The sequence below is a fragment of the Equus asinus genome, chromosome X, assembly GCF_041296235.1.
Source record: "Equus asinus isolate D_3611 breed Donkey chromosome X, EquAss-T2T_v2, whole genome shotgun sequence".
In the NCBI taxonomy this organism is placed as follows: Eukaryota; Metazoa; Chordata; class Mammalia; order Perissodactyla; family Equidae; genus Equus; species Equus asinus.
This window is the reverse complement of record NC_091820.1, coordinates 122777926-122805278: the sequence shown is the minus strand read 5'-3', so window position 1 is coordinate 122805278 and position 27353 is coordinate 122777926. Positions and strand designations below refer to the sequence as shown.

At 36.5% G+C, this 27353-nt stretch overlaps 1 protein-coding gene across 8 annotated transcripts in view; it reads right to left on the bottom strand.

The window, feature by feature from the left end:
• Nucleotides 1-1089: 1089 nt before the first annotated feature.
• Nucleotides 1090-27353, bottom strand: part of PHF6 (PHD finger protein 6) — a 52665-nt gene continuing 26401 nt past the window's right edge. The window contains exons 6-11 of one of the 8 annotated variants that reach the window (XM_070502098.1): nt 24134-24300; nt 23834-23977; nt 22722-22826; nt 20028-20161; nt 12494-12623; nt 1090-2085 (exon numbers count right to left, since the gene is read on the bottom strand). In XM_070502098.1, the coding sequence (XP_070358199.1) occupies nt 12494-12623; nt 20028-20161; nt 22722-22826; nt 23834-23977; nt 24134-24300 (680 nt within the window). In that variant the 3' untranslated portion in view covers nt 1090-2085. Of the gene's footprint in view, nt 2086-9033; nt 12624-20027; nt 20162-22721; nt 22827-23833; nt 23978-24133; nt 24304-27353 lie in introns of those variants that run through there. The other 7 variants (XM_044763366.2, XM_014829396.3, XM_070502096.1 and 4 more) reach the window with 7 other exon arrangements.

The window sequence follows — 27353 nt, the reverse complement described above, 5'->3', positions numbered from 1 at the left end:
ATGTAAAATGATATGATGTGTAGGATTTGCTTCCAAATAAACCATGGTGTGTGAGCCAGGAATAAGTAGGGGTATATATGAAACAAAGTTGGAAATTTGTTGGTAATTGTTGACACTGGGCAATGTGTTCCTGGTAAAAACTTTCTGCAGGGTATTTGGCCACGTGAATTAATGGACTTGTTAAAAATGTGCACAAAACTTTGACTTTCGAATTTGTTTAGAAATTTATCTTAAGGTGATAATCAGACAAGGACCGAAAGCTGTATATATAATATTCATCTCATTATTTATTTTAGACATTTGTTACCCATGCATCCTATAAGAAAAAAAGAAATGTTATTTCAACAAATGAAAAAGAAATCTAAGATAGATGAGGACATGAGATACAAACAAAATAGTGACAGCTGAAGGGTGAAAACAGCTCAAAAGATCAATTTCCTCTATTTTGGCTGTCCTTCAGTGGAAACGGTAGAGAATCACCCTGACTCTCAATTCCCTGATTCCTGAATGGGGAAGGAGAGTTCTGTCGGGGCCGCCTGATGCAGAGTTTATACTCTTTCCTCCAGACGTGGTTCCTTAAGGAAATATCCTGATGACTCCCCAAGGCTTACTCCTGTTCCCCGAGTTTGCACCTTCTTCAGGCTCCCTTAATAAGAGCTGCTGCTTCTGCTGGTGTGATTAACTTTTTAAAAATAATAATAATTTGAAAATTAAAGAAAAATTGCAAGAATAGTAAGAAAATTCCTGTATATCCTTCACAAGGTTCACCAACTTGTGACATTTTGCCCCATTTGCTTTATCTTTTTTTTTTTTTTAAAGATTTTATTTTTTCCTTTTTCTCCCCAAAGCCCCCCGGTACATAGTTGTGTATTCTTCGTTGTGGGTTCCTCTAGTTGTGGCATGTGGGACGCTGCCTCAGCGTGGTCTGATGAGCAGTGCCATGTCCGCGCCCAGGATTCGAACCAACGAAACACTGGGCCGCCTGCTGCGGAGCGCGCGAACTTAACCACTCGGCCACGGGGCCAGCCCCTGCTTTATCTCTTTTTATACACACACACACACACACACAAATTTTTTCTGAACCAGTTAAAATGCAGACATGACATCCCTTTACTCCTAAACACTTCCGTATGTATTTCCTAAGAACAAGGATATTCTCTTATGTAACAGTTGCATTTATCAATAGCTATAACTGTCAAAATCAGGAAATTAACATTGACACAATAATAACATCTAATATTCAATCCATATTTACAATTAGTTAATAGTCCCCAAAATGTCCTTCATAGCAAGAATTCTTTTTTTCTGAAGCAGGATCCAATTCAGGATCACGCATTACTTTCAGTTGTCCTGTCTCTTTAGTCACCTTTCATCTGGAACAGTTCTTCAGCCTTTGTTTTTCAAGACATTGAGTTTTTTGAAGAGTACAGGCCACTTATTCTGTAGAATATTCTTCAGTCTGGGGTCCTCTGCCGTTTCTTCATTAGATTAGCACTGCTTGCAATAGCAGAATAACGGCAACAACAAAACCTGGAAACAACTCTCTGATGATAGGGAAATGGTTAAATAAACTATGGTACATCTACAAGATGGGCTATTATGCAACCAGTAGGAATGGTTAGAGTATATTTACTGACCTGTGAAGATATTTCCAATTTTTAAATGAAAAAAGCAAAATACAACTTAGTAGATATAATATGAATCCATTCTAGATAATTACATATATGCAGAGAAACATTTGAAGATTTTACAAAAGACATAATAGTGACCTATGGTTTGTAGGATTATGGGAGACACTGTTATTTTTACTTGTCTGTATTTTCTAATTTCGGTATAATGAGCAGCAATTTATCTGTGAATAGTGAAAATATGAAGGACTTTTCAAAGTGACAGGGCAGCTTCACTTTTTCTTTTTTTTTAAAGATTGGCACCTGAGCTGACAAACTTCCCAATCTTTTCTTTTTCCTTCTCCCCAAAGCCCCCCAGTACACAGTTGGATATTCTAGTTGTAGGTCCTTCCAGTTGTGCAGAGCTTCACTTTTTGTCTGAAGGATCAGTGTGGAAAAGGGAATAGCTATTACATTTCTGTTAAGAAAAAAAAAAAGCACTAATATCTACCATGAACCAGCTAATTTCACTTAAAAGCACTTTATCGCATTTGCTCTTTAAGACAACCCAGTGATTTAAGGGACATTATCTCCATTTTGACAGATGGGGCGAGGGCTAGGGCTGAGGGACGGGGAGGGTCCGTTGCTTGGAGTTACTGCTTACAAGCGGCAAAACCAGGTCTTTCCAACCATAAAGCCCTTACTTTCTCTGCCTCACATTGCTCCTGTGTGGCCCCTTTTCAGTTGTCTGCAGCCTGACTCCATCTGGATATGGGGCTTGGAATTTTGACTGTAATTCCCCAGCTTTTGGTCTCACCATGGTAAATCTGGTGATTTTCACAGGTTTTTTTTTTTTTTTTTCCGGGGATGATTAGCCCTGAGCTAACATCTGCTGCCAATCCTCCTCTTTTTGCTGAGGCAGACTGGCCCTGAGCTAATATCCGTGCCCATCTTCCTCCACTTTATACGTGGGATGCCTCCCACAGCATAGCTTCCCAACCAGTGCCATGTCTGCACCCGGAATCCAAACCTGCGAACCCCAGGCCGCCGAAGCAGAATGTGCGAACTTAACCGCTGTGCCACCGGGCCGGCCCTTTCACAGGTTTTATAAGTAGGCATATGTGTTAACTTTTATTTTTTATACTAAATAAGAACTATATATGTATATCTATGTACATAAATGGATTGTGCTTTCTGATGGGCTTCAAGCTTTGAGTTGTCTTTACCACGTGGCATTTTTCACAAGCAAGTTGGTTTATCAACTCTGCTACCCCTTGACACCACTGGCCTCAATGTCCTACCTTCTCTCAACTTTCCCTTCCAGCCTTTTACCTCCATGGTACCTAGAGTTCACCCCACCCTTATATCTGAGGGTCTTTCTTTTGCTAAGGAAAGACCAGGTTTTGCAAAGATCCCTATCGAATCTCTGCTAGCAGAGAGGAGGTAGGTAGATAGTCCGTGTAGAGTCCCAGGCCATGGAAGGACTCTTCAAACGTGTCATCTAATTTCCTGTCATCTAATGTGTTACTCTTATTCTTGAGTCATCTGCAAAGGCAGATTAGCAGAGGACCATGTGATGGTTCTTGGAATGTCAGGGACATTGAAGTCAAGAAGTCAAGAAAGAAAAGAACTGAAAAGCACCCGCTGGCTTTAGCAACAGTTACTGGTGAACTTTGCTGGAGCGGTTTTAGTGTAGTTGAGCGAAGTGGACAGGTGAAGACTGAAGTGAGTGCAGTCAGTTGAGGGATGGGTAATAAAAATACAAAAGTGGAGGGGCCAGCCCCATGGCGTGGCGGTTGGTTTTGGCACACTCTGCTTTGGCAGCCTGGGTCCATGGGTTTGGATCCCAGGTGCAGACCTAAACCAGTCATTAGCCATGCTGTGGCAGCGACCCACACACAAAATAGAAGAAGACTGGCACAGATGTTAGCTCAGAGCTAATCTCTGCTCAGGGTGAATCTTCCTCAGAAAAAAAAAAAGCACAAAAGTGGAGACATCAAGTGGGGACTTGACTTTCAAGAAAATTACATGAGGACAGAAATAGGGTAAAACTAGAAGGGAACACAGGAACAAGGGACAGTGTACTAGGAGATGCGACAGTCTTAAGTCTGTGTTCCCTCCTTTAATACTCATGAGTCTGATGATGGAGTAGTATTTTTACCTGCATTTTAAAGATGAGATAATGGAGGTGGACATTCTGTAACTTAATCAAGGTTACATGGAATCTGAACCAAGGCCACCAAAATCTAGAGTCCATATGCTTATGTCTGTAACAGCTCCTAAGTATAATGGGAAGGACAAATAAGTAAAAAGGATTGAAGACTGATGTGGAGAAGCTGGGACTAAACACCAGTGTTTGCGGTGGCATCAGTCTGCACTGTCACTTCCTCCAGCAGGTCATCTTCCCCAGATGTAAGGGTGGGGTGAACTCTAGGCACAGGGGAGGTAAAAGGATGGAAGAGAATTAAGAGCAAGTGGGAAGTTGAGGCCAGTGGTGTCAAGGGTGATAAAGGTGATTAACTATCTCATCCAAACTGAGTAGTTAGGGAAGCGAGGCCAAGAACTGGCCAATAAAGAAAACGAAGGAACTAAGAGTCAGATGAACATGGGCAGAGTGGAAGGAGTAGTTAGGAATCTGGGCAAAAAGTTGAAAAATAAAAACAAACAAAAGAACAGTAGAATCCAAACTAGTTTATCAGCAGTAAAAATAGAGAGGGTGGATCCAAAAGACAGAATGGCAGATTCTGAGGAATTTAGCAAGCAGATATGGAGATCAAAGCAGACCAACTGTAGCCCTACTGACGATGGTGTCATTAACAAACAGATAACATTCTGGTCAGGACAATTCAGTTTGAGACTCATGCTTGAGTAGCCAGTGGATTGGGTAAAAATGTCCAGGAGAATAGCTGAGAGTCAGCACAGCTTCAGTGAGTGGAGCAGACTGGACAGGGATTGGGACTCATCAGCGGAACACACAGGTGACAGCTGTAGCAGTAAACTGCGGTGACAAGTGAGAACAATACAAGATGGCAGAGACCAAAACACCACGAAACACTTACATGAGGGTAGGGAGACGGTCAGGAAAGGAGTGGTCTTGAAGGGGTGGTACAGATCATGGAAGTTAAGGCAAGAGAGTTTCCAGGAGAGCATCAAAGGAAAAAAAGAATAAAGACGTGAATGTTTCAAGTTCTCTCACTCTTTCTAGGAAGTGGCCTACAAACAGTTGGCTGCGTTTCCAAGTTTCATGGAATGGAGTGACCCCAGAAATGAAATGCTGTAAAGGCTGCCTAAATCATCTCTCTCTGACCCTGCCTCTCCCTAAGGGAGAAAGAAAATCTGTCAAGCTTCTCCTAAGCAACATATGTTTTCCTTAACCCTCTCCCTGTGTCCCGGCCCCCACCCCCGGCATACTGGATAACTGCCCTAAGCCGTTTGGGCATGTGGGAAAGGTTGAAATGCTTAAGAACAACTTTTCTAAGGGAGGTCTGGAAAGATTGCTGTATTTGAGGATAATGCCAAAATTCCAGCTCTCTGATCTGCAAACTTTCAGAAATTGCTTATCTTCTGCGCTCGCTCTCTAACTGAGAACATATGAGACCAGGGTCCAAAGAATGACTGCTTCTTGGTAATACTAAATCAATACTAAATATAGAACATAAGCCTATTGGGCTTAAGGATCAGAAACGTTTGAAAATAAGCCTTTGTGTTAAATTGTCTGGCTAACCTCTGAAACGAAAATACCAGCAGTCTCCACGACCGCTGCAATTTGAAGTTACAAAAAGAACTCTCTAGTGCAGTCATCCTTTTCTGCCGCCCCTCCTTAAAGGCTTAGTTATTTCATAAACATATGAAAAAAAGACTGCAAGGAAACATGATTAAAGGCTGGGTTATTGGTAAAGCATTAAAAAATTATTTTTGTAACGTTATACATCTGACAAATATTTTTAAATAAAATAGTTGTTTGGCTAGTGTTCTAAATACCTAATTAGCACAAAAAGTGATTTTGAGAATTAGGAGAAACTAATTTTCATGTGGAATCAATTTATCCTTGACTACATTCAATTTATTCTTTATTTAGAATTGTTCGTGTTGACTGACCAGCATAACTGAACATTCATGTTATTTTTACCACTAATTTATTTTCACACATGCAGGTAATTGTTGCTTGAAATTCTTAAATGAAAGTAATAATTTTCTAGCAGTGAGCTAAAAGCATGATATGTACATCAAGTCAATTTTTCTGGTTAGTCTTAGATTTTATTTATACAAGGACAAAACAACTGTTGAAAAGTGAAAAGTTCAAATGATTTGATCTTGTTTTTACTAACTGACCAGTTGTTCAACACAGTCATGATCTGGGGAGTAGGAACTGTCACATCAGATAAAGGTCATAGGGATTCTCCAACAAATTATCCGACCCCTTCGAGTACACCAGACCGACCTACATATGACCCTGGACACACACAGAAGCAGATCCATCTGGCAACAACGAACAGCTATGAGCAATCTGTTACTTTTCAGAAAGCAGAAGGAAGGGAAATGATTCACCAATTACTACTGTTAATAATACATACGAAGCAAACCTTTTGACTTAACCTTTTCACAAATGAAATAGTGTCCCGTTTCCCAAAGATAATTCATATTCCACTTTGAGATAAAGTCTATATGGTCTTTACCACAAAACTAAAACCCCATAAAATTTTCTATAGAATGTGTATATTATTTCTTTAAAAAAAGTACCATATCTCTTTCCACTAAAAAGCATTCCTTCAGAGGGGCCGGCCCAGTGGGGCAGCAGTTAAGTGCGCACGTTCTGCTTCGGCGGCCTAGGGCTCGCCACTTCGGATCCCGGGTGCGGACATGGCATCACTCAGAAGGCCATGCTGTGGCAGGCGTCCCACATATAAAGTAGACGAAGATGGGCACAGATGTTAGCTCAGGGCTAATCTTCCTCAAAAAAAACCAAATAAATAAATAAATAAAATAAATAAATTAAAAAAAAACAGTCCTTCAGAGTGGAGAGGCAGGAAAGCTTAACCCCTATAAATGGACTTTTAAATTGGTACAAATTTTTTGGATGGCAATTTTTATCAACAGTTTAAAGGTACAGATCCTTTCCTTAGCAGTTCCACTTTGGGAAATTTAGCCTAAGAAATTACTTGCACAAGAGCCTGAAGATGTATGTGAGACTAGACAGGACAATTCCAGTTCATCCAAACACGGCAACACCATGGAGCTGCTGAACAGAACGGGAGAAATCTAGCGGTACCGACACCTTGTAGGGCTGTCCAAGTGAAAGAGACAAGGGGCAGAACTGTAGGTATAGCATGATCCCATTTATGCTAAAAAAAAAAAGCGTGTAAGTCATACGTGCCCACAGCATTTAGAAGGATACATATCAAATACTGGGGAATAGGCTTGTGGAGAAGGGGGGGATTTTCATTTTGCTTTACGTATCTTTGTATATTTTAATTTTGTATGAGAACATTACTTTTTTTTAACTGAGGTAAAATTCACATTACATAAAATTCACCCTTTTAAAGTGTATAATTTGTGGTTTTTAGTATAGCCACAAAGTTGTATAACCATCACCACTATCTAATTCCAGACATTTTCATCACCCCAAAAAGAGTCCCCATACCTGTTAACAGTCACTTCTCATTCCTCTCTCTCTGCAGCCCCTGGCAGCCACTAATCTGCATTCTGTCTCTATGCATTGGCCTCTTCTGGACATTTCACATAAATGGAGTCATACAATACGCGACCCTTTGTGCCTGACTTCTTAGCATAGTGTTTCCAAGGTGCATCCACGTTGTGGCAGATATCAGTACCTCATTTCCTTTTATGGCTATATATGACTTATATAAATAAAAATCTGGAAATAGCTGATTTTAAAAATACTCAGAAACAGAAAAACCTTACCCTTTTGTAGAAATCACTTTATAGAAACTCAACAACTCTAAATCCAATATCTATATTAAAGCACAGTTTATTTTCTATCTCCCTGCTCCTAACACTCTCTTGAATACCTACTCTCTCAGGTCCCATTTGAAAAGCTTCCCCTTCAAACAGTGTTTTTGTTCTCACATGAGTTTGTTTCTTAGACTATTATCATTCACATGGCAGACCCAGTCAGCACTTTGCCCAGCCGCGTCTTCCCTATCTCCCTGCCACTGCCCCCACTCCCAACATAAAAACATTTTTATACGCACAGCGGTATGGACAAAGGCATAATCTGGATGTTTATGGATATCCCATCTTTTGACAAGGACCCAGGTCTGACCGTCTGACTTCAGTACAGTGACCATATGCAGAACATGTCTGCTACAGTGTAATACTTCAAAATGCTATCGTGACTTGCATAGTGACTGCTATTTTATAGTTTTCATCTTCTGAATAAAACTCGAGAGTAAATTTTTGCCCTACGCCCTTAATGTCTAGCTACTTCATTATCTGAACAAAGCAAAACTATGTAACAATGGCTGATACAAAAGCAGCACTCTGTTCCCACAACTGAGCACTCTAATATATAAGAGGGACTGGGTTTTTCCCTTCAAAAGATGGCCTGGCCATTTGCTGGCCAAAACATTTTCCTAGGAAATTCTGCCAGGTTCATGCTCTGGAATGACCTCGGCCATTACAGATGAATGCAGCTGAAAAAAGAAAACACAAACAAAACAAAACACCCCAGCTGTCAATAGTTGCAATTAGCTGAAGAAAACCACACTAACTCCCTTCTCCACATTTTTATGGTGGTAATTAAAATGAAACTAAATAATAGATTTCAACCACCCCCAGCACTATTAGATAACGTTTACAGTAAAGCACACCAACCTATAGTTCCAGCGTCAATCAGAACCTGTTACTTGATTCTTTTTTCCTCTGGAGTAGGAACGCATGTTAGGAATTGTGTGTATGGAATGAGCATGTTCCAATAATTAAAACTCTGCTTTCTGCCCTGGATATGAGCACCTCAATGTATGAGCACTGTACTAGAAGTAAGCTGCCCACGGTAAAGGGAGTAAATTTAAATCTCTAAGGCGGAATCCCTTTATGATGAGGGTATTAATCTTGCACGCTTATTACCAATCAGATAAACTGTACTAGGAGTTTTGATTTATTTTCGAAATCACCTTCCTACTAGGTTCCATAGGACGTGATTTAAGCCATATGTATCAAAAGAACTAAGATGCAATGCAGTTCCACTGTACTTGAAAGATTGCTGTTTCTCTCCAGATAAAACCTTTTATGTTGTGAAACTCTGAACTCAAATTCACATCTCTCTCTCATACTTGTTTAACAATAAGTTACTAAACAAACTAGGCATTTAACCTTGAAATAAAGCAAGACTAAAAGGAACACAATACTATTGCTGTTACAAATAAGCTTTGTTATACTTTTCACAAAAAAGACATACATACAAACATGAAAGTCATAACTCATTTATTGAATGAATAGTATATGCAAGAATACCAATAAAAGGAAACTAATACTACAAACTACAATTTTGAAAATAAAGCCAATATAACAGGAACAAAATATACATAACATGAGAGGAATGTTTGATTTTGACCCATAATGCATTCCTTATCTTTACAATTAACCTAAATATCTGTTAGAACAAAACCGTATACCTTGGTCTAACTTTAGCGCTTTTTAAAAAAAGCAACATTCTAGAACACTTTTCTTTTTCTTTGAGATATGTAAGATTCACACATTTTTTCAAGTACATAGATTCTGATTCAACAGTAGATCTACATATCTTGTTATTCTCTTAATATCTTGAGTAGCATGTACTCCTGAGCAAGAACTATCTGAAATTCTAAAATTGCCGATCTTGAAATAAAATGTATTTCAGTTGTGGGTTTTTAATAAATTGAGATGAAAGTAAAATTCACCCCCCACCCTCCCTCCCCCCAGGAACAAAGAGCTCTTATTAAAGTATAGAAACTCAAGTCTATCTTTCTACTCTAAAGAACATTTCATACTAACATTTCTGGTAAGGCAATAAATGCTCCAGAATAATCTTCAATATACGCTTGCAAAGATTACACTGTTTAATATCAATAACAAAAACAAAACAAAAAAAGGAAAAAAAGAATAAAGGAAAGAAAGAAAAGACGCTTCAAAATTTCAAGCTAAAATATGCATAAAAGACAGTCATGGCAGTATTTTTTTGAAATGATGTAAATGTTATATACTTATCAAATAATGTCATGCTTATTAAAACTACAGTTAAGGACTTAAGAGATGAACAGTAAATACACTGCTGAGGTCCATGTTTCTAAATATTCATACCACAATGTAATTACTACCCAGAAGATGATGATGCTACTTGGGAACATAAGTACTGTACACTTTTTACATTGTAAGGCACTTTTACTCAGCATGTGACGAAAACATGGATAGAGAATCAAAATATTGGAGGTTTACAACCAAATGTGATTTTTCATGTGACTTCAATTTACATTTCAATTTTTAATGACTGTTTAGCCAATCACACCACAGTGAGAAGAATAGGTAGCCAGCCACTTATCTAGCCAACCAAAAGGTAAAGTGCTATTCTGGTTGCTAGTGGCAGAGAAAGGGTTGAAGAAACCCATAAAAAGTCATACATTTTATTACATAACAAATCCATCAACTGACACCTATAGTATTTGAAGTCCATTACATGATTATTGACTGGCCATTATTACCCCGGCACCTTCCATTTTTCCGAAAAACATCATTACAGTAGTTGTCCAAAAATGAAGGTGCTCTCTTGTTCCATGGGTAAGTCTATGGCACACAATGTAAAAATGATCTAGACACAGTGATTCAAAGATTTAAAATAACGGGTTTCAAGCTGTTGTAAGGAAATAAAATACAGATCCTTTGGGAAAAGTCACATAGCTTGGTAAACAAACATCTAGATCTGTCGTTGCACTTCAAGTCATGGTGAATTCTGAAAATTCATCACATACACACAAAAAACCCAATGGCATATTTTGAGCAAAAAGAGAAAAACATACAGGGCAACCCGCTACTAAAGCTAATTTCCTTCTAAAAATAATAAAAGATGGTTAAAATAAAGCAATCATCAAGTCCCTTGATTTAAGTAAATGTGTGAATACACACTTGACAAACGTGACTTTAAGGGACTAGCAGTTAAAAAAAAATCAGTCATTAAGCACAGTGTAATTTTCCACCTCTTACATTTTTAAAATGCTTTTCCATAAGCTGCAGAATATCTCAATGTACAGTCAAGTTAACATGTTATTTCTTGCTTCTTAATTTGCTTCAATGTGGTAGGTTAACTAGTAATTCAGAAATCAGAATCCCCACCCTTGATATTGAGGTGCTATGGTAATATTAGGCAGACCGCAACTAAAGTTTTTTGGTTTTGCCATAAAGAAATATATAAATGTGCTTCAGCAGACAAGTGGAAGAAAATATCACTAGGCTAGAAATGCCAGTATGAAAATCCTTTCTAAAAAGCTGGGTTCTTAGGCTTTGAGAAACAATTCTGATAATCGATAAAACACCATCGAGCCCCACCCGAAGAAAAGTGGGGCACCAAAGGCTATGTAATAGATGAGCAAAGCAATGAATGAAAACATGAAAAATATTAAATAAAGTTTCTAAAATAGTGGTCACAAAATTAAAAATAAATACTGTTTTATGCAAAGACTGGTTTTTAGTCCTGTAGCACATGAGACCTCCTTACATGCTTTGAGCCAATAGATGAAGTGTTCCACACCACACGGCACTTGAGAGGAACGGGCTTCAGACCTGGTGGCTAAAGTCCTTAGTGAGTGCTAACCCTTTAAATCTTAAAGAGGTTTAATTTGCTGTTGCCAAATGTTAGTTTAAACTTGAAAGGATCCAATCACTTTGCGAGCAGCTCTTTGTATGACATGAAAAGAGAAGAGGTTTACTGTCAATTTTGGCATACGCACTGCAGCTCATAGCTTATAATCACCAGTTGCCCGAGTCCATGCTGGTCAGTGAGAACAACTTTAACAGGAACCAAACGAAAAGCTTTAGCACACTTCTTGGAAGAGATTTTTAGCATGTGCTGTCAAAGCCAAGAGAAAAAGAAGGTTCTCTTCATTTCTAGCCTCCATTACTTGAGTGTGAAAAAAAAAACTTCACAAATTCCCAAGTGTTGCCACCAGAGGCGTGTTTGCACTGTAAAGTGAAATTTGCTTATGCTTTCCCTTGAGTATGAAGCCACTAAACAAACTGAGACACTCTAAACAGCAGAACTTTGTTCAGTCCAGAAATATAGCTTACTTCATTTCAATGTCTGCTTTAACTGTTGACACTATACACAGGGTTAATAGTGTTTCAATTGCTTCCCAGAAACTGCAAACTACGGCTATGTAATATCAACATGTCAAACTCTGCCATCTAGTGAAGGCTCATAAAACAAACGAGACGTTTTTAGGCAGTTCAATGAAGGATCTAAGAGTTGGGCAGTAAAAAGTTACAAACCCTTTTTGATTTTAGAAAACAGTGAAAAAAGAATAGTAGTTATGGATGTCTTATTCATTCCCAGTTTTCTAACTCTGTCCCATGAACCTGTTTAAAAGATGATAAAAAAATGTAAAATATGATGCTTGAGGGGAACACAATAAAAATAATGTTATTGAGGAGCGAGAATATCTTACTGGTTTGACATTACAACTACATTTATTGATAAAGTGGATAGCTTGTTTTTACTGTTACAAAATCAGCTAGTTAAAAAAAACTATGCAAGCCTACACAATCCTCAGCATTCTAGTAACATGCTTAACTAAACATAAGAGCATTAAAAAAATCATACTGCACACCATTACTTTAACATGTATTTATCAGTGTGTATTGTATCCTGACAACAGATCCGATATAATTAACTTTCATACCTAATTTCCATTAAGTTGCTGCTGAGTTAGTTGTTGCTGATCAATTTCTACTTTTCCCCGGCTTTTACTCTCTCGTTCCTCATCTTCTTCATCTCTCTCATCATTTCCACTATGATTTTTACAATATAGTCTACAATGATGAAAGATAAAAATCTCAAAACGTTTTGTCACTGTTGATGAGAATATATTTTATGTTATTAGTGGATGAGGTTGGTGCCCATTTAAAAAATGGGTTTCCTCATCCAAACTTTTAAAAACACTCCACAATTAGTTACAGGTCCATTTCTATCTAAAAGATAGGAAAGCACTCTATTAATGAGATGATAAAAGTTCCTCTGAAATAAAACCTCTTGTTTAGGATGAAAGCTAAGTTATCACATATGCACAAATATAAGGCAATTGCTCCTTTTGGCCAATGAGATTAAAAACAAAGTTTTTGGCCAACTTGAAAATATCAACTTTCAGGTATACAGAGGAAATAATCAAATTCTGTAACATTTCATATACATAATTTAAAAGCACAGTTTAGGAAATAATATAAATTCTATCTGTACTGCTTTCTGCTCCCATTTCATGAAACAATTTTACTCAAACTCTTCAAATGCCTTGTCATCATTAGTGTCCTGGCCATCAGTAGAACACCTTTATGAGTCACCTGACAGTTTTCAAGGCACGGCACTTGGCTACGTCTCTCTTGATCTAGACCGAGTCCCCCACCTTCTTTTTCTCCCATGACACTGACTTTTTGGGAGGAGTTAGACCAGATACCTTGTCAAGTATACTACATTTTAGATTTGTCTAACTGGTACAGTTTTATTTGTTTTTCTCTCACCCCTATTTTTTGTAAACTGGAAATAAGGTCTAAGGGCTTGGTTTGCTTTAGGTTCAACATTTCTTCGTTAGTTCAGGATAGTTTGCAGGTGATGCTGCATACCTCAGGAGGCATGTAATTTCAGAATGCCCCACTATTAGCGATGCTGTTTGATCATTTGGTTATGGTGGTGATGATGGCCAGATTTTTCTCCAGTGTAAAGGTACGTTTTTCTCTTTAAAATTAGCAAATCTCTGGAGTGATACTTTGACATCATGCTGTTCTGACATGTGGGTTCTTTTATGCTGATCTTTTATTTGGACATATACACTGTATACTTGAAATTCATTTATTTTAATGAAACCAGCAATGCAGGAGGTTTTGGACAAGGCTTTAGGCCACTTTAACGTATATGCACCAATATACTTTTTATAGCTAACCACCCCCACCGCAATCAAAGGGTGGGCTGATCTGAAATCACTTTTAGGTCAATTATACACAAGATGGTAAGATGGAACAATGCTTAAAAATCTTCAGTGGATACCCTATTATGATGAGCAATAGATAACAGATGATCATATAGGAATTCATCCACCACAAATGATCTAGAACTAGGTTTAACATTAGAAGTTTCTAACATGTGAGTAGCATAAAAGGTGGGGGAGGGGCAACAATAGCAACTGACTTCTGACCTAGTTTTGCTTATCAATTTTTTATTCTTAAAACATTCTCAAAGAACTATGGACAATTGGTACTCTTCAAATGCTGCACAGTGGAATCATCTTTTTTAAATCACGAGTTCAAACACCAAGAGTAAGACTCCCACATAGTGCACTATGAAGTATCATCCCCCAAAATATAACCTGCACCCAATTAGGCCTTTGAACCAACTTACAAACTACAAGAAATATGGAGGGGTAGAGAAACAAGGTATGTGGTATCATGAAAAAGCAAACCGAGGAACCTAGAATGTGGGACTCTTAAAGGACAACTTAATGGAGTTCTTCAACAAGCAGAGAGAAAAGGTGGGGCTGGAGTGTGGATTGCTCTATATTAAGAGAGACTTAAGGAACATATCTATTAAATGCTATGTAGGGACCTTCTATGTATTGAGATTTGAACAAATCAAGACATTTTCAAGACAATGAGGGAAATGTGAAAGTGGACTGGGTATGAGATGATACTAAGAACTTAGTATTGATTTTACAAAGTGTGGTAATGGCATAGTGATATTGGAGTCTGTAGGGATAAAATGACACGCGATCAATGATTCTGCTTTAAAATACCTCAGAAAGAAAAAAAAATAGATGAAACAACTGTGGCAATTACTTGGTACCTTCTGAGATGGGGAGTTGTTACTCTATTCTATTTTTGAAAATTTGTATAACAGAGTTTTATTTAAAAGGATGAATCCTTTGTTGTTAGAACAAATTTTAATCTTTTTATGGGGTTCTTTTTCACTCAAGGACCATTTCCCATAGGCCCATTATGTATCCGTCACCAGTCTAGGCACTAAGGCCACAGGTGTCAACTGGTCAAACAAGATTCTTGCTGTCACAGAATTTACTTTGTTATGTTGGGAGAATGACATTTTAGAAAAATCCATATTTAAATAGTTTAGAAATATAACAGGATAAACAGAATCACTATATAATCTTCCCTAGCCTTTTTAATATAAATATATTCAGGATCCAAAAAGCCACATGTAGGAGAGAGGGAAGCCAATTCATTCAGAAATATTCCTCCTTGCATTTCCTCCTATTTGTTCATTCTTCTCTCCCCAAACTACCTGCATATGGACTCTCACTTGAACTCAATGGTCTCTACGAAAAGATCTGGACTCCACATTATGAGCAGATTTTAGAAACAAATTTCAATGTGAAAAAAACAAAAAGAGCAATTCATCATGGATCCCAGTGCAAATATTTTTGTTTAGAGATGGTCACCGTAACATGATTTTCTAAGGGGTAAAACCCACCTAAATGTATAAAAAAGGAACCAATTAAACAAACTGATATACCCATGCAATGGAATACTATGCAACCATTAAAGTAGTGATATCAAACAGATTAATGTCACAGAAAAACACACCTTAGATACAGTAAGTGAAAAGCAGATTATAAAACAGTGTATGTAAGAAAATCTTGTTTTTATAAATATACACATGTACATAATCACACAAATGTCCAGAAGAAAATATTCCAAAAGATTTAAAATTATGTCTGGAGGTAGAATTAAAGTTGACAATAAGTTTTTTTTCCTTATCTAGATTTTCCTGTTTTTCCCCAAAATGAAAATGAGTAATTAAGGTAATACGTAAAGTTAAAATTTAAATTTTAGTTGTTTACATGGATCTATTTCATCCTTTAATTGCTGCATAGTATTCCACTAAATGTATACACTAAAATTTATTTATTAAGTCTCCTAATGGACATTCTGATTCTTTTCTTTTTTTTTTTGCTATCGTGGGTGAAAGGTTAACAAAAATCTTTTCCCATTCTTCATGAGAATTTTATCTTTGATTAACTCTCTAGCTGTGTTCCCTTGGCAACTTAACAAACATTGGTATGTTAACTATTTTACTAAGCTCTATTACCCCCTAATTGGTAGATTGCATCTGGACTGGAAGAATTATAAATATTCTGTTAAGAAGCCGGATCTTTGGTCCTCTCTCCCTGTGGTGTAACCTAAAAATTATCTATGCCAATATAACTAGAGTCATGCTTTGCTTGACAATGAGGATCGGTTCTGAGAAATGTGTTATTAGGCAGTTTCACTGTTGTGGAAACCTCAGAGTGAACTTACGCAAACTTACATGGTATAGTCTACTACACACCTAGGTCATACGGTACTAATCTTATGGGACCACCATCATCTATGTGGTTCGTCGTTGACCAAAACGTCGTTATGCAGCACATGACTATATATCGTAAGACGTATGAGGCTTTTAAGCCAGGGTGGATCCCATGCCCACCCAATGTGGATCATCTTATTGGACTTGAGCTGTACTACTATACTGACTGCTGTAAGGAAAGAACAGCTGATGCTGCCCTGCTGGCAAGCTGCAGTTCCTGTCTATACCCTTCTTGAGTAGACTGATGCCATCTGTGGTAATCTCAGTCTGAAGTACAGTTGAGTCTAAAAAGGTGCCCTGGTGAGCACCGCAGCATCATTAACAATAATGCAATGAATCTTCTTTGTATTGTTGTCTGCTCACTTCCCTGAGATAAATCCCTACAAGCAGATTCGTAGCAAAAGCTACACGTTATTTTGTTTAAGGTTTTCGTCTCCAATGATAAACTGCTCTCCTAAAAAGTTGCACCTATTTATATTCTACCTTAACATCAAATGAGAATGCCTGTCTCTCCAGAACCCAGCTAACATCAGATACTATGAATCCTACTAATCTTTGCCCATCTGATAGGCAAAAACTGTTAAGATCTTGTTTTCATTTGCATTTCCTTCATTACTAATAAGGTTGAAGAGTTTTTCACATGCTTGTAACCCACAGCTATTTCTTCTATAAATTGCCTATTCACGTCCTTTGCCCATTTTTTAACTGGGTTGTGCTTTTCTTAATGATTTGGAGTTCTCTTTATACAGTCTAATTTTAATGTAATCAAAAATTCTGAGTTTCCTATCATGCTTGAAAAGGCTTCTATACTCAACATTATAGAAAAACTCTGTATTTCCTCCTCACACTTATAGTGTTATATTTTATGATTAGATTTTTAATCCATCAAGAATCTATTTTGGGGTACAGTCTGAGTAAGGATCCAAATTATGTTTTCTACCTGGAAAGCCAACTGTATAGATATCATGGACTGAATAATCTATCTTATCTCCACAGCTATAAAATGCTACTGTAATTATTTTAAGATTGCAACAAAGACACGGATCTATTTCCTGCGATCTTTGTCACTGTCCCCAGTACCATACGATTGGCTTTGATATCTAATAGGGGATTTCTCTTCTCAATAGCATTAAAAATCTTCTTGGCTGTATGTGATAAAGACTAGGTGACTACCCCAATATCTAGTTTCTCCCCGTCCCTCTGCAGTACTAAACCAGATTTTATTTGGGTAGCAACGTACCCACTAAGAGTATATTTCCCAGTCTCCCTTGGACATGTGACCAAATTCTGGCAAATGAGGCTGTGTGGAACTTCCTGGAAGGCTGAGTAAAGACCATCTCAATTGGAGGAATACCCACTTTGTCCTTCCATTTTTCTTGACTCCTGCTTCGTCCTACTAGCTATAGATGGATGCTCCGAGGATGAGAGAGCAGAAAGATGGTAATCTAGGACCTCAATGACACTGAAAAGCTGCCTACCACATCTGGACTGCTTTCCTCTGGACATCTTTTAGAGGAGAAACAACCTTCTATCTTATTTAAGCTTCTATTTTCTTTCCTGTTATACAAAGGTAACTTAATCATTACAAATAGAAAATAATACATTTACTCTTCTAGAGAAAACTGTCGAAAATTTGGATTTCATTAAAATTGTATTAAATATATAAACTAATTTGGGGGAGAACAGGTATCTTTCAACATTGAGTGTCTCTATCAAGGAACACAATATGCTTTGCCATTCGTTTGGGTCCTGTGTAAAATTCTTTTTTCTTTTAAAGAAAAGTTCTCCTTTAGAATGAGTGAGTGAATGACTGTGTGTGAGAGTGTGTGTTTGTGTGTGTGTGTGTGTGTGTGTAGGGGGTAGATATTCTTCTTTTACATTTTCTAACTAGTTATTACTGGAATTGGTTTTGAAAATTCATCTCATATTCAACAACCTTACTGAACTCTTACTAATTTTAATAAATTCAGAGTTGATTCCTTTGGATTTTCTTGATAACAATGATATCAATGACAAATATTATTGACAATTTTATTTTTCTCCTTCAAGTTTATTATACATTTTTCCTCCTTTTTTTGTTGCACTGGCTTAATCCTTCAGAAGAACACTGAAAATATTGGTAGTTGGCACCCCTGTCTTGTTCCTGATCTGAATCAAAGTGTATTACTGTAGTGGTTCTCAATTAGAAAGGAACATGAGAACCATCTGGGGAATCATCGAAATACATCGTTGGGGCCTGACCTACTGAATTTAAATCTCTGAGGGTGGGGCCCAAGCATGCACATTTCTAGAGGGCCCTATCCACCCCCAGATGATCCTGAGGTTCGGCCCATGGTTAAGAACCATCGTCCCTTTACTTTAATACTAAATAAGCTACTGGCTGTTGTTTTCTCATAAACACTTTATGAAGACTCCTAGATTACCAAAGCATTCATTACCTTACTTTACAATTCAGAAATGGATGATGAATGGTATCAAATGTCTTTTTACCACCCACCAGGAAGGTAATAAGATTCTTATTAATTATAATGGATCATATTAATATATTTCCTAATTTTGAACACTCTTTAATGATAGACTACAGTACTGGATTTGACTTTCTAATATTTTATTTAGGATTTTGGTATATATATTTATAAAAGTAAGATTGGTCTATAGTTTTTTTGTTTGCTTTTATTTTAAATGCTATCTTCGTCAGGTTTGGTGTCACAGCTATGCAAGTTTTACAGAATGAACCAAGAAGTTTTCCATCTTTCACTATGTGCTGGACCTCTTTAAATAACATTGGAATTATCTGATCCTTAAAAGCTTGATAGAATTCACTTGAAAAACATGTATGCCTTTATTATTAAACAAAGTTTGGCAAATTTTTTAATACAGCATCAGCACCTCATGCAGTAACCCAAATGACGTGGTCACTGCTTATGTAAACTGCTCCGTACACAGAGCAGTGGACCTTGAGTTACTGGTTTATTGCATACTGGAAGTGTGAGAATAAGGAAGTGCTTTACAACTCACAAAGGCAAATCAAAATTTCAGGGACCCCTACGAACCTATTTTCCATTTGATTAAACAAATGGAACCATTATAGATGCACATTGGTACCAGTAGCCCAAGGCAGCACAGGTAAGTGGAAGACCCATAAAAAAGAAGCTAACATGTAATCCAAAAGCTCCACGTCTTACTCTTTCATCATTCTTCCAAGAGTATCTTTTGGCCTATTTTACAACTACATCCTATTCTAAGCCACCAACAATTCTCACCTGGACCCTTAGCAGGGGCCTCCAAACTCACCTCCCCATTTGCACCTTTGCACTTTGGGGTCCTGCGCACGTCCTCTCTGCCTAGAACACTTTCCCAGTGTCCACATTTATCTTTGCCCTTCAAATCTCAGCTCAAGCACTATTTCTTTAAGGACATTCCTAAATACTCCCCCACTACAAACTAGGTTAGCTCCTCCTTGCTATCCGTTCTCACAGAGCTTTGTAACACATCTTTTAGAGCACTTAATGTAGTTTGTAATTGCGTACTTATTTATGTGGCCATTTAATGAACATGTCTCTCCCACTAGACTGTAAGCTTCCTGAAGACACAGTCTGCGTCTGTTTTGTTCACTACTGTATACCCACCTCCTAGCACAATTCCTGGTACATAGTAAGCATAATAAATACTGGTTGAATGAATGCCAACCCAGGGATGTGTAGTCAGAGGAAAATGCCAATTGCAGTAGTCATTTCTTTTAAAGAGTCCCCAGTATTCTATACTTGGCTTAAAACTACCTAAGAATAGTGATCAAGTAAACTAACATCATCTATTCAAGGGCAGTTACTTACTGACAAGTTTAGGAAAAGGGACAATTGTTCTCTTACTTGTAAATTCCTCGTGACATATTTTCAATGTATTTAGCTTTGTCTTGTACTCCACAGTGGTAATGGTAAGTCTTAACACAGGCTTTTATTTCACATCCAATAGTAGCACCGGGCTGACTGCAAAGTGTACATTTCTGTTTAAGGGAAGAGAAAGAATAATCATAAGCACTATTTCAAAGTTTACGCAATCTGATTTATTCCATTTTAGCCAGAGTTCAGCCAAACATTCCAGTTTACAAAGAAAACAGCCAGTTTTCTACTGAAAAAGAGTGCACTGAACTTATCATATAGCATATGTATTAAATAATGCTGCAACTTAAACCAGACTTTGATAGACTTTCTAACATTGTCATCCCCTGATGTTTCCATTATTTAATTGTACTAACCATCGGAGATCTGACATTTAAACATAAATAAGACACTCCTTAATACTGCCAAACACACAGAAAAGAAGGATATTCTATATTTTAGTAGTTGGCGTCTTTTCCTCCCTGGGGTCAGTTCCTTTCCCATTATGACTTGGGGAAAGAATGAGAAGACAGGAAAGCAATTCCCCCCGGAGAGGGAATGCTACCAAGTAGGCAAAATGGCAGAGGGACACTAAAGGGGCTGAAATCTTTTCAAGACTTCTAATTTCGGTCTAGATCAACCTTGCCTCAAGAATGTTCTGAAATTAAAAGGTGATTGTTGACCACAGGGTTTCAGAGTCAAATAAGTTTGAAAAATGCTAGTTTTAAACAGATTGCTTGATTGCAGAACTTCTCACAGACTTTTCTCCAGGAAGGAGGGCCTAGTAAACGGTTCCCAAGTTTATCGAACTCCAGATGCTCTTTTATACTTTTGGAAGGGTGGAGGAGCATTCTGATGGACTAATTTCCTTTGGAGCATACTTGGGAAAATGCTAGGTTGAGTGTTTCCACTAACATTCAACAGTGCAGAGGTAAATAAGTTGATCAAGAGAACTGAATTATTATCCTAGTCACCTATTTGGACTTTAGCTGTAAGACACAACACTGCCCTGTAAGATATGATGAAGTCATTTCTCTCTTTTTTTTCAGTACTATACGGTTCTGTTTCAAAGCAGTTTCATTTTTTAAAAAGTAACCAAATATCGATAACCTCAACTGGATTTAAACGGAACAGATAACATCAACAATCTTCACACCTTCAAAAATGCAGTTCCACAAAGAAAGGGTCATTTCTAAGGGTTTCAGACAAAGATCATCAATGTTTGAAACCACTAGATCAAACACTGAAGGGGAACTTCACAACGGAGGGATCAGACTCACCACCTGAATCCAGGGATCAGACATTATGACTTCTCTGATATGATAAAATATGGATGTTACAGACCCTCCTGTGAAGTATCCTTACCCCCTAAAATGATGAAACTGAATCTAATCAAGCCTTTACATCTAACTTCCACTTCAAAAGAAAATCTGGCAGATAGAGGGACAAGTTAGATGGCACCACGAAAAAGCAAACAGACAAATAAAACATGTGGGATATTCCACAGGACAATTAATTCATTTTCTTCAACAAGCCAATGGCATACAACAAAACAAAAACAGAAACAACACGGACAGGGAGGAGGGAGTGCCCTAGATTACTTAAGGGACATACAACAACCAAATGTAATGTGTGATCCTCCTTTGGATTCCGATTCACACAAATCCACTTTAAAAAGATAGTTTTGAGACAATTGGGCAAATACAAATACAAACTGGGTATTAAATGACACTGAGGACTCGTTAATTTATAAGGTGTAATGACATTGTGGTTAGGTAAGAAAATGTCCAACTTTTAAGAGATACATACTGAAATATGTAGAGGTGAAATGATATGAAGTCTCAGCTCTGCTTTAAAATACTTCAAGCAACAAGAATAAAAGGCATAGATGAAACGAGTGCCGCAAATTCTTGATAACTGATGAGTCAAGGTGATGGACAGACGTGTGTTACTAGTCTTTCTAATTTGGATATGTTTGAAAATTTTCACAATAAAAAAATTTAAAAATTAAAGTCATTTCTAGAGACAATTGCTGTCTTAAAGAAAAGATTTTGCATTCCATTGACATTTTATAATACTCATAAACTGTAAAGGAGTAAGTGATCAATAAAGATGCCAATATTTCTTAAAGCTATTTATTAGTAATTCAGTATGTTTAAAAACATGAGACTTAGGCACATTTTATAAAGGAAACTTTAAAGCTATGATAAACATTTTAAGAGACATAATTATATACGTGTACTTTAACTAAACAGAAAATTTAAAAAAATTTTTTTTCCTCTTATTAAAAAAATGAATGAATAACAACAGGGGAGGTTCTCATTGCTGTATTCACGCTATGGAATTTTTCTTTAAGCAAGCTGAAACAATGTAACATTTTTAACTTAATAGGTGTGTCACATTCATATGTTCATTTATTTGATTAATAAGACTCTCAAATACCCTGAAATATAAATCTCAGTCTAATTCTCTCAAGGAATGAAGTTACATAGAAAGAGGAATAAGTTTCAGTAACATCAGCATCTTTTATTTTATTACAGATAAGTCAAATATGTACTTTGCATTAACATATGAACTACTTTGTATTAAACTTTTTGATGACTGGATAAATTTGAGATGTGTTCTAAATTTAAAGCAGAAAGTCAGAAGAGTAACGATGCATAACATAAATATAAAACCACAGACCATTCTTTTTCCTCGCTTAATCTCCTGAAGTACAGTTTTAATATCAAAATCTCCAAATTCTGCTCTTGATGTTGTTGTGAGCTGGACTGTGCCAGAAGAAAATAACTAGAAAAGAAAAATGCAAGAACATTTAATATTCAGAATCTTTGTGAGAAAAAGATAAAACAATATAATAACAAAAGTGTTGTTTAATAGCCTGAGAAAGATGACTTTTCTTTAATAATCAAGTACTGACTCAAATATTTTTAATATAGTCACATTTGATTAAAATATAATCCAAAATAAGGACAATGAAATAAAACTGGGGGCTGTCAGTATGAAGCCAAGATTAAATACTTCATTAAAAAAATGAAGATTTCAATAGTGTCACCCTGTCATCTCAACTGTTTTACATTTCCATAAAGTTTTTAAAAAGAGTTTAAATTGGCAAATTTCAACCATGGATGCAGATCAGAAACACCTAGGGATTTTTTTCCCTCGAACTAGACATCTTTGGGATCTACTCCAGGGGTACATATTTTGGAAAAAGCTCCCCAGGCAAATCTGATAGGCATCTCTGTTTAAGAACCTCTGATATAAATAATATAGTTTAAAAAACCTACTCATAAAATGGGATGAGTAATTCAATACAATCTACTTCAAAAACGTTTGTATATGCTGTATGTCAGACCTGGATCTAAAGATGCAAAGATAAGATATAGGTGCTATCCTCAAGGAAATTAAGAGTTTATTAAGGGAGAGAGGCTCATAAATGAATTACTGCAACACACTGTGTCAAGTACAATAATAGAGACATCTACTAGGTTATAGTGGAGGTCGAACATATTCTTCATGACCAGTTTACAGTAAAGGTGAAATTTTTACAGTTATGAAATAGTTAATTATGGATTATCTGGAATATGTTAACTATAATCAGGATTACTTTAAATCCTACTAAATCATGAAGTCCACATTTTTAAAAATCTAAAGTTTACAAAGATTTGGGATTATAGGATATACTATTCATAATTCTAAAATACTAATGCTGGGGGGAAAAGTGCCTTATTTGGTTACTAGCTAAATGCTTTTCAAAAAACTTAAGTTTAAAAGCACATAAAAAGGACCATGCTTACCATGCACTTATAATGTGCAGCTGCCTTCTTGGCATTAAATATATGCAGTTTTCCTCTTGCTTCATTTTCTTCCTCCCCTACGTGACAAAATCCACATTTAGGCCTGGTGTCACTAGGGCTGCTTCTGTGTGGAGACCTATCTCTCTGCAGATGCAAAAGAAAAAAAAAATTCATCAAAATATGCTATCAGTACCTCAAGCTTAGTTGACATTTCAAATGATAAATTTTACCTATAAACACAGTTTAAATGAAATAGTCATAGTGAAACAAAAAGTAAGAATCCTACATTTTTCTACTTACATAGGAACTACTTTCCATTTCATCTGTTCCGTGGGAGGATGTGGACCTGGTATCTTCCGACAGCCCTTTAAAATTAGTTTTTCGTGGCCTTCCTTTGCGACTTTTCTTTTTACTTTTAGGTGATGAGGGTTCCAGTTCATGTTCATTAAAACTTTCTTCTAAATCAGCTGCTTAAAAACGAACAAAAGCTTTACATGGACCAATCTTAAAATGAGCATTAGTTCACGGGTACTTAGAATATATGCTTCTCCTTAGAATGAAATCACCTCCAGAAATGAGAAATGGTTTGTGGTCTGTTCAATATAGTAAGCTAACATTTCATATAAATGCAACAAAAATTAAATACAAAACACAGTTTTCTTATAATCATTGTGACAGTTATTTTCTTTGAATTTACAATTCTATAAAAATGAGTTTTGTGATCTTGACTGTGCACATAATTCAGTAAACATTTTCAAACTCTAAGAAGTCAATTTTTAAGATTAGTTCTTGTTATTAGTTTTTTTTACCATAGGTTTCAAAGTTTTACCTCACACAGTTGGTAAAATCAGAACACTCACCTAGAAAATAAACTTACTATAACTTGGAAAACTAAATGAAAATAAAGTAGGTATATCTGTGCTAATATAGTAGCCATGAGAAACATGAGGCTTTTAAAATTTAAGTCACTTACAATTAAATAAAATTAAACCTTCAGTTTCTCAGTCGCATGGACCACATTTCAAGTGCTTATGAGTCACATGTGGCAAGCTGCATCTGTATTGGACATCACAGATATAGAATGTGTCTATCATCGCACAAAAGTTCTACTGGACAGCACTGTTCTAGATAGCTCTTTAAACTATCATGAAAGTCAAATGATCAAATTCAGTAAGGAAGTCATCTACAAATGAATTAGCCAACCAATCAAGTAATTAAATATTAAGTATAAAAGGAATTTCTAACATAAGCGGCAGAAAAGTTATGTTGCAAGTTAGTTATGTATACTGTAAGGGATTACACAAAATTTACATAGAAATTTTAGAACTGTATTTCACAGCAATTTGAAAAGAATTTATACCATTAACAGAAGGTGCTTCATTCAGTTATTCACTACAAATATTTTATTTATTGAAGGCCTACTGTATATAAGACAATGTATTTAGCATTCAAAAAAGGTATAAAAACCAAATGTTCACTTGTCTTAAGGTCAAAATACAGAAAGTTTCAGGCACAGCTCTAATACCTTCATTGTTTTTTCTTTTACCATAAGTTATCGGTTGTAATTCCAGGGACTAATTTCTCAATGAGAAAGCATATCAACTCCTATTCTCTGATGCTAATATCTTTCCTAATAGATACTTTAAAAGTTTTTTGTTTTTTTAGAAATAAAAGCACATTCATTATTATAAGAAAAGGGTAATTCAATTAGTATATTTGAATATGTAAACTCAAGGAACTGAGAGCATTAGATTGTTTGCAAAATAGTTAATAAAAATTTATATCAATGCAGGGGGCTGGCCCCGTGGCCGAGTGGTTGAGTTCGCGTGCTGCGCTGCAGGCGGCCCAGTGTTTCGTCGGTTCGAATCCTGGGCGCGGACATGGCACTGCTCGTCAGACCACGCTGAGGCAGCGTCCCACATGCCACAACTAGAGGAACCCACAACGAAGAATACACAAATATGTACCGGGGGGCTTTGGGGAGAAAAAGGAAAAAATAAAATCTTTAAAAAAAAAAAAAAAAAAAAAAAAAATTTATATCAATGCAGCTTCACATAACTAGGGTAGAATTTTGAGGGAGGAAAAAAGGGGAAAAGGTAGAAGTTAGTAGATAGTGTTTTATAGACAACAAGACAAATTCATGTGAATAACTCTCCCTGTGAAGACAAAGAAGTCAATTAAAGCTATCTTCTGATCTCAACACTACAGTGAATTTCCTATCAGAACACATCACCTACTGTAAACAACTAAACTGACAATTTTTAAGACACAGAATTTTGTTAAAGCTGTTAGAATCACTTGCACTTGCCCCAAATTAAAAATTCTTAGAATGAAAAATCATAATCAAATGTTTCAATCATTCTGATACATATTATATCATACATATGATATACATAATATTGTTATTTACAATGAAAACAATCACTAACACTATAATAACACTACATTATTAAACATCTATAAGAAATTACTTAACTGATTCCATTATCAGGTCAACATGACTAGTTTTCCATATGGCACATTTGTCTGTCCTAAATATGGAATCATTCAGGATACAAATTTAGGGGTCATTAAGAGCAATAATAAAAAATCACAAAAGATTAACAGATTTAACTATATTAGACTTTCCAACTTCCGAGTAAAAAAAAAGTGGTAAAATTAAAAGGCAAACAATAAACTGGAAAAATATCTGCTATACCTGTGAAAAAGGATTAGTATCTTTATGATATAAGCTTATAAAAGATTAAGACCCCAACAGAAAAATAGATCAAGCATATGATCAAATAATTCACAGGATATAAGTAGTTAAACATACTCTTAGAAAATTTGACTTCTCTAGAATCAAAGCGTAAATTAAGTGATATATCATTTTCACCTATCAAAATAGCAGACTTTCGTTATAAAAAGCTATAATAAACAACAAAAAGTGGGTTAGAAATAAAAATATAGAAGAAGCCTCAAAAAAACATTGAGATAGGGGCTGGCCCCGTGGCCGAGTGGTTAAGTTCGCGGGCTCCGCTGCAGGCTGCCCAGTGTTTCGTTGGTTCGAATCCTGGGCGCGGACATGGCACTACTCATCAAACCACGCTGAGGCAGCGTCCCACATGCCACAACTAAAAGGACCCACAACAAAGAATATACAACTATGTACCAGGGGGCTTTGGGGAGAAAAAGGAAAAGAATAAAATCTTTAAAAAAAACCAAAAAAACATTGAGATAGACCATGCTTCTGGATGAACAGGATCAACACTGGAATGATCTCAGTTCTCACTAACTTAATTTAATGAAATGCCAATAAAATGGAACTTTAAGTTGATTCTATGGTTTTCTGGAAGAATAAATGTAAAATACACAAGAATATCTCTTAAAAAAGATATCAAAATATACTATAAAGCAACAGAAGTTAAAATACTGGCACAGGCATAGACATACATCAACAGACGAGAAAACAAGGTTGAAAATAGACTCATATGCATATGGGAATTGGGAGTATGATAACAGTGGCATTTCAAAGGAGTGG